The sequence below is a fragment of the Equus quagga genome, chromosome 7, assembly GCF_021613505.1.
Source record: "Equus quagga isolate Etosha38 chromosome 7, UCLA_HA_Equagga_1.0, whole genome shotgun sequence".
Classification (NCBI taxonomy): Eukaryota; Metazoa; Chordata; class Mammalia; order Perissodactyla; family Equidae; genus Equus; species Equus quagga.
This window is the reverse complement of record NC_060273.1, coordinates 35,315,826-35,330,988: the sequence shown is the minus strand read 5'-3', so window position 1 is coordinate 35,330,988 and position 15,163 is coordinate 35,315,826. Positions and strand designations below refer to the sequence as shown.

Here is a 15,163-nt window from a genome sequence, read left to right as displayed (position 1 = left end):
CAGCCAAGACTTGGAAGCAACCCAAGTGCCCATCAAGGGAGGAATGGGTAAAGAAGATGTGGTGTATACACACACAATGGAAAACTACTCAGCCACAAAAAAGATAAAATCATCTCATTTGCGACAACATGGATGGACCTTGAGGGTATTACGCTAAGTGAAATAAGCCAGACAGACAAAGTCAAATACTGTATGATTTCACTCATGTGTGGAAGAAAACAAACACATAGATAAGGAGAACAGATCAGTGGTTTCCAGGGGTCGGGGGAGGGCAAAAGGGATAAAGGGCCACCTATGCATGGTGACAGGTAAGAACTTGACTATTGGTGGTGAGCACGATGCAGGCGACAGAGAAACTGAAATATAATGATGTACACCTGAAATGTGCACAATTATAAGCCAATATGACCTCAAGAAGAAAAGGAAAAAGGAAAGCCTTCTTTATTCTTCCTAAAGTTTTCATTAACTCAAAAATTAACTAAACGCCATTCTAAGGATTACTCTATGATTGTTTCCAGAAGTACAACACTTCTATCTAAACAAGAACTTCGTATTTCAAGCCTCGAGCCTCAAGCCAAAGTGGGTGACAGTGCGCTGCCACGTGCCGCCCTGGCGCACACACTCCTTGTTCCAGAGGGAACCCAGAGGCTCTTTACTTTTACTTACCTTCGAAAAAGCATATATGCATGTAGACACTTTTCCCAAAAAGCATTCCCTGTTGAGGGATATGTGCAACTGAACATTAAAAACAGCAAGATGTGTGTACAAACTCCCTGTTCACAGTTAAGAGTTTATTCAGGAATTTTAGAACTGTTCTGAGTAAATGTTTTTGGAAAGAAAGTGGTGTCTGAAGCCTTCTCTAGACACAAACTGCTTATCTGGGGAAAAAAAGAAAAAAAAGGAAAGGTACAACTGGTCTCATAAGTTAAAAGAAAAATAATCTGTTCAGTCCCCACAGGTGGAGAGAGAATTATCTGGGAGGTAAAGGGACAGGCTCGGAGTCACGGTGAACCGACCTGAGCCCCCAGCTGCATGGCCCCTGCCGTGCCCTCACGTTCCCCGGCCTCAGCCCCATCCGTCCAGCTGCTGGGAGAACCTGGTGAGAAGCCACTGAAGCAGCCGGCGCCGTGCCGGGCACAGCGCGGGGCTGGGAAACAGCAGGGTGGCCGATGTCCCGTCACTGCGGGCAATGCCATCACACACCTTCACTGGCCTAGGGCATCCTGTCACATCTCACGTCACTGGAGTATAGTGCGTGCGTCACGTCACGTTCACTGAGGCCCCGTCACTACAGCCCTGGTTAAGACAGGGGCCATCCTACAGAGAACACTTCTGCCCTCGGAGAGAAGGAAGGTTTGCAAAACGGGAATGAAAGGCAGCTGCAGAATGGAATACACAAAGCTGACCGGTAATGGCAACATGGGGGGAAAATTACCCGACAGAGGCTCCCAGATTCCTTTTTGCAACATCCTCAACACTCCTGACAGAGGCCACTGGAAAACCCCCAAATGCATCAACTTTCACCGGATTGCAACGAGCAGCTCCTCTCCCTGCTTCCTCCCTCCCCGTCAGCAGGTCAGCAGTTCCTGGGGGCCCAGACGTGCCCCGAGTACGCCGGTCTGTGCCTCCCACAAGGCGACCTCGTGACCTACCTTGAAGTTGGGTTGCGCGAAGCACCGGGCCACAGCGATCATGGAGGCAGTGAGCGGGCCGGACACGCCGATGGTGGTCAGAAATTCAGAAATGTTGGGCGTGAGGCGGAAAGGGACAGGACGGTTGGCATCTAAGTCTCCAGTCGCGTCGTTTATATCAAATCGAAAGTAGGCAACGTTCAGTTTGCCCGTGTCCTGAATTTCAGAAGGAGACATTTCAGGAACTTACACGGCAGAACGTAGATGCCTAAAGAGGAGCTGGCTGCTCACAGCCAATTACCTGAGCGATCTGCAGCATCTCGGGGTTGAGTCTGTTCAAGTGCAAGACGAACTCTGCAAAGCCGATGAGCGCGAGCTGGATGGTGAACATCTTCCGGAACGTCCAGTAGTCGGTGGCATTGGGGAACGTGTGCAGGGCCCACTCCTTGAGCATGCTGCGTGGCACCATGTTACTCTGGACTTCCTTGAGGATGTCTCGAAGGACCTGAAACGACGCACCCCCACATGACTCCTCCATCGACTTCACTTATTTTCTCCAAAAGGAAAACTCTCAAATTTGTAATTTCTTGCTTACTTAACACAGTAGAGTACATTTTGTTGACAAATATATACGCGACGTCATTTGACTGCACGTGGGGATGCATGAGACTGGTTGGTCTCCCTGCAGGGTCCCATGTCTTGTGCTCAAAGCAACAACCGAGGCTGTCGGGATGAAAGCCTCCGTTGCGGGAGGGGCAGCACCCGTCTCACCAAGAGTTCAGGTGAGTACGTGAACGCTGTGACTCGCTACCAGCAGAATATACCAGGCCAGTTCGCAAAAAGGACAGAACAGTTGGAGATCCACGCCACCACTTCGCATCTAAGACTATTGAAGACGAACGAGTCATAAGCTCAGGGGGTTGGCGCAAATTAGACCAGATGTCTAATTTAAACGGAATTCTGTCCTGGAAGACTCACATGACTATTTCAAACATCGCAAATCTAGAGACGGCCTCATAAAAAAAGCTTATTGAGTTAACTTAGTTCCTGTGAGTCCAACTGGAAAAGGCACAGGGTCTACTCGGGGCTAAGCCCCAGCCACGTGCTCTGACAACCACCGGAATGTGGGCCCTGCGCAACCAGCACCATGCAGACCGCCAGCCACACACCCAGTGCCGTTCACTTCCTCATCTGCAAAACGGACAGAAAAACTTATCGAATAGCAGAGTGAGGACTTCCAAAATCTGCTCTTCCATAAACGCAACAAAAATACTGGCAAAAATCATCATGATAAACTTTTCCAGAACTCTGGAAATTAAACTCAAGTTTGTAACAGTCTGAGCAGCTCCCATCCAGAAAGAAAAGGCTGAGTCGTGGTGAGAAGAGTGGGCTCTTGGGCAGTTTAATTGTCCTATTTCCATCCCTCTCCCCAGCCTCACAGCGGCCCCAAAAACCAACAGGCTCACCCCCAGACCCTGCAGCCTGGCCCACCTCAGGTCCCGCCCGCGCCCTGAGCACTGCCATCCGGGTGAAACGAGCACCCTGCAGGCTCCACCTTCCTAAGCAGAACTAAGTCCTCCAGGACCCAGACTACGGAAATGAATCCCTGGGGAATGGAGGCAAGTCACGGCTTCCAGCTCTGCGGCACCTCTCCTAGAAACCGCGAGGCCCTCTTGGGAAGCACAGGGAGGACCACAGTGGCATCTGGGGAGCAGGCCAAAACAGCTGCATCTTGGTGATGCCCACAGTCCCGGACGAAGCCTTCTCACCCAGCACCCACACCCGCCCTGCATTCCCCCTAGGGCAGGAACCGCGGGTGGAGGGGGACCTTTGCCCGCCTGACATGTGCAGGCCAGAGGCACCCAGGACTCCCGGGGTGGGCACCGCGCTCCCACCCGAGGCAACCAAAACAGCTGAGCCTGATCTGTTTCCGGGTTTGCCACCATCCGTATTTCAGAAAGCTCAGACGGCAAGGAGACTGGGCCTTATCTAATGCCCTGCAGGAAACCAGCGAACGTGACTGTGAGTGGACACAGCCTCACCTCACTTAGACCAGGTTTGGCTGCCAAAGGACTGTGCCATAAAGTTATTGCTAAAACCCTAATTTCTTTTTTCTTTTCTTTTTTTCTTTTTAAAAGATTTTATTTTTCCTTTTTCTCCCCAAAGCCCCCTGGCACATAGTTGTATGTTTTAGTTGTGGGTCCTTCTAGTTGTGGCATGTGGGACGCCACCTCAGTGTGGCCTGATGAGCAGTGCCATGTCCGCGCCCAGGATCCGAACCTGCGAAACCCTGGGCCGCTGAAGCAGAGCGCATAAACTTAACCACTCGGCCACGGGGCAGCCCCCTAAAACCCTAATTTCTAACCTTCTTTGTAAGTGCAGGGGAAGGATTATGAACCTCTCCATGGCTGAAAGCCTTCCTCTCTGTCCCTTTATAACAAACAGTCTGCAGCAAACGTCACTTCACTGAAGTCCCTGGCCACCTTGTTTCTACCCGCTCACAAGTCCACTAAGCGAGAGAGGTACCGCCTAGCGCCCCGCTGCTGTTCTAAGCACGCTCGACATGGAGGCAGCCGCGTCTGCAGCCTCAGGCAGCGGCCGCCCTCCTGACCGGCCGCTTCAGTACCTGGTGGCTGGCTTGGGTCCCTCGTGCCTGCACCGTGGCCAGTCTGTCGTAGTAACGGGAGATAGGGTTGTCGTGCTCGATGCCCTTCTTGGCACAGCGCTGCTTGTAGATCTCCACGAGCGAAAGGGAAGAGGGGTTGTCTTCCACGAGGCGCATCTGTGGGGACACCGCCACGACTCGCGGCACTGGGGGGGGGAGAATCGGGGGGCAGAGTGAGAGCGGATAACCCCATGCCTGCACCTGACTTCGCCTCCAGGGAAATCTCGAGAGCAGAGGAAGCGCCCGCCGGGGTAGAGCTGGCAGAACTCTGCTCACGCACCACATGCTGATGCAGCACGTGGCACGAAGCTCCATCTACGGGTGATGGAGCCTGAGCTGCCCACCACCCCCTGCTGAGGACAGACGAACAGGAACTCTTCAGAAGGCGATTACAAAAAACGGAGACTCTCCCAATGGCACTGGGGCTGCTGGGCTGGCGAGCGGCAGCCGTCACCCTGCATCTGCACCAGCCGGTCTCAGGCCGCTGGTGTAACCGCCCGCACAGACTGTCGGCATGGGGCACACACAGATGCTGCTGACTTTACTAATGAACCGAGTTAATTCGGTCTAACGTCAGTTAAACCACAGACACTGGCTCTGCCATGGCTTCAACCCGTAAAGAAATTCCCGGGCATCTACCTGGACCTCTCTGTGGTGCTAACCAAGAGTTTGTGTCTTTGGGAGAAGCAAAGAACAATCTATTACCCACAGCTGGGTCAACACTGTAGATCACGTTACAATAAAATGCACACAGCTTTCCACAGACTTGTTTTAATCTACTTCTTATTTCGGGGGCATAATGAACTTAGGGGTAAGAGATTTTAGGTCAAAACGAGCTGGATCACACCTTAGCCACCAGAGGAACGTTCCCTACAGGACTAGACAATATGCACTGCAACGGTCCCCTAACCTCCGGGACTAAATGTTAAGACATTTTAACAACAGGTCTCTCCCCGGGTGGATTATGGGCGTGCCATCTGTGCCTGTTACAGACAGATACAGGTTGTTCACGGATCACCCACCAGTCAGTACAGAAAGGCCTTGCTCAGCGGTGGCTGGCTGCCACTTGACAACGATGTCCGTGGCCTTCACAGCGAGCCTCGCCTTTCACCCCAGGAAGGCGATCTCAGGCAGCGCCACACACTGCAGGGTGAGGTCAGGAGTTCAGAGACCTCACCTAAAAACTGAGTGTGCTGTCGACACACCACGACAAGCCCTCCGCTCCGCCCAGGTTTCGCGAGAGCACGGGAAGATTCCTAGGGACGTCAAGACACGCGCACGGGCCTCCTTTCTCAAACAAGTGCCCGAAGCACCTGTCTTGCAGCGAGGAGCCTAAAGGCCGGGGAGGCGCTCCCTCCAGGAGCAGGGGCCCTGTTGGGGGGCCCTGTCTCTCGTTCCAGGGCCTTCCCTGCTGGGTGTGGCCCAGGGTTTCTCTAGTCACTGACAGATGGCACCCATGAGAACCCCCCAAGGCTAACGTGTGCTGCCGGGTACCCCAAGTGCGGCTCTCGTACCTGTGAAAAATAAGTGCCTCTTCGTGGTCTCCTTTCTCTTCTCCAGACAGGGGTTCAGCAGGCGCAGCAGCTGCAGCACGCGCTCCTCCCTGCGCGACTCCGTCAGGCAGGCGTCGTTCATGACGAGGTAGGGGTACACCTTGCCGTTGTGCCCGCGGATGTGCAGCCTCCGGGCGGCGGTGTTGTGCTTCTGCACGATTTCCACCCTGGGCATAAACCTACCGAGACACGCAAGCAGACACTCGCTCCTTGAGCCTCAATTTCCAATCCTTTTCTTTAAGAAAAGGGAGCTTTACACAAACGGCAGTCAGCACGTCATGGAAAGACAGACTGTGCCGTTGCAGGAGTCTCGTGAATTCATTTACGCCCCACCTTATTCCGACAAGGTCTAAACAGGGCAACAGCAACTCCCAGCACAAGAGAAGAGGTCGCGGCAAAGAAAGCAAAAGGCGGGAGAGCAGATGGCGCTGGGGCGTCACACGGCCACGCCACGGGTCCGACTCCAGCAGCCGAGGACGGGCTACGACGCGGCTCTGAGCTTACAGCAGCAAAGCCGGGGGGACCAGGGTGTGAATGTGGGAGCAGGACAGTCCCGTCTGGCACCAGGCAGTGAGGAGCAGGTGCCCCAAGGAGCAAGATTTCACCCTCTCGCCGGGGACCTCGGCCACCAACCAAGTCAGGGAGGACGGAACGCTGGCAAGACATGAGTCAGATTCGGGGGAAAGGGAAACGGAATTCGGGACGTACAGAAAAGCAGAGCACCATGTCTGACTTTGAAACAAAAATCAGGGGCCGGCTCTGTGGCCGAGTGGTTAAGTTCGCGCGCTCCGCTGCAGTGGCCCAGGGTTCGGATCCTGGGCGCGGACATGGCACCGTTCATCAGGCCACGTTGAGGCGGCGTCCCACATCCCACAACTGGAAGGACCGGCAACTAAGATATACAACTGTGTATAGGGGGGGTTTGGGGAGAGAAAGCAGGGGGAAAAAAAAAAAAAAAGATTGGCAACAGTTGTTAGCTCAGGTGCCAATCCTTAAAAAAAAAAGAGGAAGATTGGCAACAGTTGTTAGCCCAGGTGCCAGTCTTTGGAAAAAAAAAAGAAACAAAAATCAGCACCTGACTATTTGTTAAGGGAAGCCTCTTCACAGCTCTTTCGACATTTCAAACGAGATGCAACACGCTCTAGTCAATTTTACAACTGTCCAATTCTCTTTTGAATATTACAGGCTTTAAGAGCTTACGAAAGACTAGGAAACTTCTCATTTTGTCAGGTTCTATGAGGATTAGAAAAGGTTAGTTTGAAAGCAAACATAACTTGCCACAAACAAGACACTAACCATCAGTTAGACCAGACCCTTTAAGGTGCTTGATTACGCAACACGCGAAGCAACCCCGTGTTCTCCCCTTTCAGGGAAAGGAGAGTACCGAGGAGCGAGGTACTGGCTGAAATGCAGCCGGGTCTGCCCTGCGGGCCCCTCAAGGGCTCTGTGTGCCCAGGGGGCAGGCCAGGCTCACTTACCGAGCAATCTTGATATAATAGTGTGTCGGCTTTGGCATCAGAAACTCCCCGGGAATTTCTACTTCAGCTGTCTGCGCTGAGAAATTGCTCAGAAAGCGGCACTTTTCTTCTATGAGGAAGAATTTTGGAAGTTGCTTGGTTTTAGCCTCCAGGATTTTGATCCACTTTTTCAGTTTAGAAATAAGATTATGCAGCTTCATGGATCCTGGAACGCTGAAGTCAAAATCTTCAAAATAAAATATGAGTAAACCATTTTTAGTCACCTGGGTTATTTCTAATTCACCACAAAATCACGGCTCAAGCACGCCCAGCTAGGAAGCGGCATGTTTTCTATGTAGCCTGGAGCACAACACCGAGTCCCCCCTGTTCTTTACAGGGTGAGCTGAGGCCTGAAGGACAAGAGAAGCCCTACTGGGTGTCTCCCCCGCGGTCCGAGACCAGAAGAGTGGAAGCTCACCCCCAATCGCAACAGGCTCCTGTCAGGAAAGGATGGGGACTGCGGGGGCACGCAGGCCTCGGGAGCCCCCCGCATAAAGGGTGTCGGGAGCCCATGGCGCCAGGCCTGAGGAGTGACGCCTGATGGCGGCCCCGCCTCGGAGAGCAAGCACCACACCGAGAAACTAAGGCCCGTGCGTCAAAAGCCAACGCAATAATCAACCTGAAGGTAAAGGCGAGAACAAAAATATCCAGGAGAATACTAAACTATAAATCAGCTCATCAGAAGGAACTAAGGCAAGAAATCAAAACGACAAAAACGGAACACATGCAGTTTTTGCTTAAGCAATTAAATACCGATTACTGTAGATCTCAGATTCAAAGGTCAATCAGACTGAAAAGTCCTTCTTTGAAAGAACCTCAGTTCCTGCCCAGATTCACGCCAGTGGTAGAGGGGCTCTCAGCACCCAGCTCGCCCGGGTCTCACGGTCAGGATAAGCCCAATCATTTCTGTCTGAGACACAGACCCCATGAGAGCCACAGGGAGGCACTGTCCTCATGGTGACAAGGACCCATTATCCTGTGGCCAAATGAAATGTTGGCTCCGTGTTGCGGCAGAGGCACCTTCACACACGAGCTGAAGGTCGAGAAGGTGTGAGATCTCTCCTGCACTCTCATTTGCCCGGAGTTAGGTCCTGTGGATGACAAGGCTGCCCTGGAAGGCACAGGGCCCTGTTCAGACTCCTGTCCCCTCATCTCACCGCCTCGCTGGGGCAGAGCCTCCCACAGACTCAGCAAAGACCTGACCCCACCCCAGGCCCCCTTCTCCAGGGCTGCTGCAGGTTAGACAGGAGCTAAATGCAGAAAATGACGGAGGGGTCACCAGCATGAATGTGGAACCAGGAACCGGTGAAGGCTGGTTCACCACCAACACAGGAGCCACCAGAGGGGACGTAGCCGTCCAAGCGCAAACCCATCCTCGCTCTTCCCAGCCATGACCTGGGGCGCTCCGTCAGATGCTACTTCACCTGCGCAGGTCAATCACGCATGCTCGCAACACACCAACCAACCCTCCACCGTGTGCGTCCCACCAAACGGCCCCTAAACAGAACTGCACCATCTGGGGCTCAACCCAAGAAGTGACCTAGTCCCAACGCCGGAGAAAAACCGGGCTGTCAGACCTACTGAAGGAAGACCTGGTGTACATGAAAGCCTGCAAGCCGTGTTTCACGGGCAGGTGAAAAGAGTTTCAGAGTCATTCCCTGGTTAGGTGCCGACTAGAGCATACCCCCTTGGGAAGCTGACACTCGCTGTGTGGTTTGCACTTCCAAGCCCAGCTGGGGAAGGACAGCCCTGGTGACACTCCAGCTCACTCGCTCCTAGCCCTGTAACTTGAAGCACGTTTTACTTAACCCTCTGAGCCTCCCTTTTTTCAGCCATGAAACAGGAACAGGACTGATGAACAGCACCAATCCGCGAGGATTAACTTCAACAAGGCAGCACGCATGGGGCACTCAGTATAACCTCTGGCTAGTCCGACAGGCCTGAGCATCGTGCCCAAGTATGAACTCAATGTATACGGTTGTGATCAGCTTTGTGAAAGTCAAGTTCCCATGTTTTTTCAGGGCATTTACTGGTTTCCCTTTAACTTTAGCAGACTTCACATGAGGAGGTGCCTAGAGAGGCCACCAAGCACCGACACAAGAGGAGGTAGAACTCCGCCCACACTCCACAGCAGAGCCGCGACAGAGGCCACCCAGCGGGGACGCAGGCAGCTTCGTACAAGGGACCCTGCCTGCTCAACTCTGGATCAGGAGGGTGCCACCAAGCTCATGCCTGGTCTTTATGTAATGCCCTTTTTTTTGTTTTTTTTTGGTCATCTTTTATTTTGAAAGAAATGCATTCACTGGTGTGCAAAGAAATGTACAGGGAGGGCCATACACCCCTTCCCAAACTAAGAAACTGGCACTGACTCAGATTTTCCCAGTTACACGTGCACTCTGCAAGTGCCTCTATGCAATGCCACACGGGCAGCACCGCAAAGCCAGCACCACAATCAAGATGCTCTCCTGTCCATCACCACAGATCCACGGGTTACCCCTTAGGGCCCCACCCCCTCCTCCCCTAATGCCTGGCCACCACTAATCCCTTCTCCATCTCTATTATGATGCTATTTCACCAACATTTCATAACTAACAATCACGCAGCACGTGTCCTTTTGAGATTGGCTTTTGCACTCAGCATCATTTCTTGGAGGTTCATCCACATTGCTGTGTGTGGCAATAGTTAGCTCCTTTTATTTATTTCCTGTGGGTATCAAAGTACCACACTCTGTTCATCCATTCTCCTCTGAGAGGCATTTAGGTGGTTTCCACTTTGGGGCTATTACAAATAAAGCGGCTTTATAAACATTCCTGTACTAGTTCCTGCACTGAATAAATCACTCTCTGGGGTCAAGTCAACGTGCTGTTTTGAACTTTCTTTCACCTCCTTACAGGTTTCTCATCAACAGCCAACACACAAAATGTTGCTCAAGCATGAGGTGCAACCCTCCCTGAAATACGGAGACATCTCTGCTGGGCACAGACGACCGGCGGGCTGGAGAGCTCTGGGCTCCAGCAGCTGAAACTCGCCACAGTCTGAGCTCACAGCCGTCTTAAGTTTCAGTTTTTGTCACCTTTTTAACATCAAAATCCAGAGGCTCTGTCCCACCTCTAATTCTCTGTTTGATTTCATAAATAACGATCTGGATATTTTAAGATAATGACATACTGAATATTGCTGCCTTTAAGTAAAATACAACGGCTTCCATAAAACTTCCAGACTCCTACTTTTTCAAAGAAGGGTGTCACACCACACATCACGTTAACCTCACATGCAAACAATCTAAGATGATGGAAGCCCTTGTGTAGAAGATACTGAGAGGGCGTGACTTATATTTTATTTCTCAAAGAACGCTTTCCTCAAGGTGCTGGGTCATCAGTGGAAGGTGCTCAAGCTTAATGCTGACTCACACATCCAGAGAGGGAAACCCAGCGCCCAGGGCTGCCTGCAGTGACAACGGGGCACACGCTGTATTTCCGGTGGATTTAAGGTGAAGTCATGGTAACTGCAAAGCGTGCTTTGCAATTAGCAGGATAGATGTTTTCTTTTACATTATTTCAATCTACTCTACATATGCACATTTTCAACTGTGTTCTCTGAGATATGAATTGTTAAAAGATACTTTAAATATATAAAATGTGAATAGTTTATTCTATGGTTTAACATATCAGTGAAGAAAATGTTTTAAAGACAGTTACAAAAGCAGTAATTAAGTTGAAATATTTCTTTTAGCTTTGGGACATTTTACCAGACAAATCTTGTTTTCACCTGATAATCACTCCTGTGCTGACACTCACGACATAAAAGCCTGTAAAAGGTACTCAGGCTGAAGTCTGGGACCTGGTGCTCCTGGCGCAGAGCCCACCCCAGGCTCCTCTGCCAGATGAACAGGGATGCACGCAGATGTGGGAACGAATGCTCCAAGCCCCAGGGGACACGGCTGTGACTGTGTGTGCACTGGGGGACTAGGGTCCTATGTGACAGATGAAGACAGGCTAAGGGAGACTGGACCGCTACCTCAGATCACCGAGCGAGTGGTGGAGCCAGACCCACGCTCCTGTGGTCTAGGGAAACGTGTGAACCAGAGCCAGGGATGCGTGAGGAAACAGTCTCCCCACCATGCAGCCTCCAGAATCCACCGCGAGTTTGAACTTTGTCACCCTGAGCCCTGCACGAGCCCCACTGCCTCACCTCACACTGTTGGGCTTTCCTATGAAAAGCCAGTGGAAGGAGGATGGGACAGCAAGAGCGGGTTCGTTCTAAAACCATCCTGTTTCTAACCCTGGCCTGACACAGAGCCAGCGCTCTGACCCTTCACTCCAGAGCAGGACGTGCAGCCCCAGGCTGGTGAGCATCACAGTTTCCTTGTGATCTGGCTCGGCGTTTTAAACACAGTACAACCAGCTCACCCAGGACAGTGCTAATGAAACGAACGAACACGATTAACTTAGAGGTTAAAGACAGAGGAGAAGCAGTGGCTGGAACCTTCCCTCGCGCAGGAGGAGCAGAGCCAGACTCACCGGTCGTGAACTGGCCCTTCAGCTTCTGGAAGACGGGGTCCTGGGCAGTGGCCTGCGCCCGCCGGGCGAGAGACTCGGAGGCTGCGCTGGAGAACATGGTCGAGACGTTGGACACGTTCTCCAGGCCCACCCCGAACGTGCTCACCAATTTCTTGACGAAATTGAGCGTGTGGGGGGTAATCTTGGCATCAGACACGGCTCCGCTTTTCTCAAATGCAACAGAGTAACATTTCGCCAGGCCCTGCTGCAGCTGCCTTAGAACCTGGCGGAAACGAGACCACAGATAACTCACAAAACGGAGTTCGATTCAAGCAATTGACCCACCAAAACCACATGTCCAGCACGTCCCCACCACCACCAGGGCTATTTCTGTGGCCGCCTGGCAAACAGTGGGTGTAAAATCAGCGTGTGCAGAATAGATGGAATGCCTGTGCGCTCCACACCATGAGCTGCATTTGTAACAATGAGGAGTAAGTGTCCTGAACATTTGAAAAACCACAAAAACTGCTTTTTTGGTCACGTACATACCCTTCTGTTGATTACCCACGGAAACCCTTATTCTCAGCTTTGGTGTTACTGCTGCACGTCTGTGTGCACACACAAAACACACAGTAGTTGTAACGAGGGGCTCGGGGCAGTAAAGGCCAGCTACTCATCATCAGCTTGCGCAAACACCAAGGCAGGGCCCGGCTGCTGAAAAGATCGCTGGAGAACTAGCTCCCTGGAGTCACCTACACGCCACTCCTGCTCACACCCACCACCAATGCCTCGTCACCTGGGGTAGTGAGGTGATCGAGCAAAGCAAGCATGTGAAGGCCGGAAATGGCATTCTCAATTTCATCTTTTTCATGTGAAGTACTCTGCCGCAAATATTTAAGGCAGCACTAATGTGCAGACACTGACTATTTGCCCACTCCATCATTCAACAACAAGCATATAAAGTGACCAGAGCGCTAATCTAAAGCTAACAGCCATGGAAGCATACAGTACATTTCTGAGATCATATCAAATACCTCTTCATGCCAGTTCTCTCTGAACCAGACCATCTGATCGACGATGCCTTCCAGGGAAGACAGGAGGGTTGGGTGGAGTTCTCGCTGCATGTGCATGATTCGGCTGCAACGCCACATTGGGGCTGTGGCTCTTATGGGCCCTGGATCTGATGCAGAATGGGACTGGTTACCCACTGAACTTGGCTGCTGCTGTCCAGAATCTGAGAGCAACACACACAACGCCAATGTCAGCGCAAAACTGACCGATGCGAGAGCTCGGTGCTCTAGAGGACCCACAGGCCAAAGGAACGCTGGTTCCTGCCGTGTGTTAACACACTGCGAGAAGGTGTGGGAGATGCCCTGGTCCTAAGGAGAGGTGCATGGAGAGGCCCGGAGAGCGCGCCTGTCTACACCCTGGCTTCAAATGGTTTGGTAAAATGCAACAAGCACACGTGTGGCGAGAGAAAGCCAACACGGCGCATGCCAACTGTGACCTGGGTCACAGTACTCGCCCTTCTTAACTTCATTCTAGGTCGGAACATTGTTAAAATGTTTGGAAAAAATATTTCACAACACATTCCCTGCATTGTGTGCTTGCTCAGAAAATGTAAAAGCAGACGATGAGCAAGTCTACACTTTTTCATCTAGGAAAGCCAAACCATGTGTGTAAGATGATATTTAAAAAAATACAGTTTCTTGCTGTATGAAAAATATGCTGTGAGCCCCTCATGCCCATTTTCCTAGCTTCAGCTCACTTAGAATAAAAAATCAGTTTTCAAATGACCAAACACAAATCTACCCGGGTAGACCCAGGAGGTCAGAGCCGAAATGTGCTGTGCAACCTCCTGACCCGCCCGGCTCAGCAGCAGGTGATACCAACACGGTCCAGTCGACGAAGACACCTGCTTACAAAGACTCCGGTCTCGCAGCATGAACGTGTGGGTATTAAAACCATTGTGAGGCAAACGGTGCTTTAACTGTTCATAAAGTGCCATGCTTACTGGGTATCTGAAACCATTAAATAAGTTATTTCTTTACATACTAGGACTATTCAATACAGATTAAAAATCTTGCATTTTGAGTACGTTTTTACATCTGATAAGCCTGACGTCTATGCTGATTCCTCTGATAGCTGAAGACATCCCTTATAACCTAAATCACACGCACATAGTAACTGCCATCTATACTGCTTACCAGGATGCATTTATAACTAATCAGGCAAGTTAAACTTTACAGTTATCTAAAGCTGAAACTTTCACCTTTTTTCTACTTATGGATCAAATCACTCAGGTACATGAACACCCTATTATGTCATGGCAGAGGAAAACCGTGGACCTGACTCAGAGATCAGGCTTTGCCTTTCAGCCCAGTGTCCTCTCGCTGGGTAAAGACAAGACCAGCCCACAGGCTGGCAGTGAGCCGTGGGGCAGGCGTGTGTCCCCAGCAGTCAGGACACGGAACGCCCCACAGAGCGCCCCTCCACGCCTGGCCACGGGCCCCCCGAGACGTACCGCTCTTGTAGCGCTCCCGCTGCTCTATTTTCAGGGTCAGGTACAGGGTCCGGATGGGAAAGTAGACTGCTTGGGGATACACTCGTCCGACCTGCTCAGAGAGACGGGGTAATGAAGAGCACTGCTCGCCAGTGCGCTCTCGATGAGGCCACGTGTCTTGAAAATAGTCAACGTCAATCATTAACGGGTGGCTGGCCTGCAGTTGAACCAAGGAAGTAAATACCGCACCACTGATCTAATTCATGGGGTCGGATTAAACCACAGGTAAAACACCTAGTTTAGCTTTAAAATATACAAGAAGGATCAATATGGTGCATTTCCTCGGTTCTGCCCAGGGACTGCTGATGACAGACAAACGACTTTCATTTGATGCAGTAAATCTGAGGAAGACAAAATGCATCCGCCCCTGGGTCTCACTCAGGCAAACGACAGGAAAACACACAGTGACACCCGTCAGTCTTTCCAGGAGGCACAATTCACCGGGAATCGTGAAGTGAGTCTCTAATCAACTGACAGTTTAGCTCAATAGTGAGTAACAGTACTTTGCATGACTACGGGTAGGAGGAGACTGAAAATTTTCTGTTTAAGGTAAGATTTCTAATTAAGGTAAGTTTGGTAAAACTGGGGTTACATGGTTCCTTCAAAAGGGCTGGGTAGAACTATCTACCAGAAATATCTAGCTCGGCCACAGGGTGGCTGGCTAATGTACATTAAGAAATATTCAGTGAATGACAATACCCAACAAACCAAATCTACATCCCCAAAGATAAACTC

General features: G+C 51.3%; 1 protein-coding gene across 8 annotated transcripts in view; it reads right to left on the bottom strand.

The window, feature by feature from the left end:
• The window catches only part of TRRAP (transformation/transcription domain associated protein), a 117,281-nt gene that overhangs the window by 2,437 nt on the left and 99,681 nt on the right, over positions 1-15,163 (bottom strand). For 6 of the 8 annotated variants that reach the window (XM_046667796.1, XM_046667799.1, XM_046667802.1 and 3 more), the window contains 8 exons: positions 14,390-14,480; positions 12,900-13,099; positions 11,887-12,148; positions 7,328-7,553; positions 5,811-6,028; positions 4,258-4,442; positions 1,933-2,136; positions 1,653-1,847 (listed from right to left, as the gene is read on the bottom strand). In XM_046667796.1, coding sequence (XP_046523752.1) covers positions 1,653-1,847; positions 1,933-2,136; positions 4,258-4,442; positions 5,811-6,028; positions 7,328-7,553; positions 11,887-12,148; positions 12,900-13,099; positions 14,390-14,480 — 1,581 coding nt within the window. The remainder of the gene's footprint in view (positions 1-1,652; positions 1,848-1,932; positions 2,137-4,257; positions 4,443-5,810; positions 6,029-7,327; positions 7,554-11,886; positions 12,149-12,899; positions 13,100-14,389; positions 14,481-15,163) is intronic. The other 2 variants (XM_046667800.1, XM_046667804.1) reach the window with 1 other exon arrangement.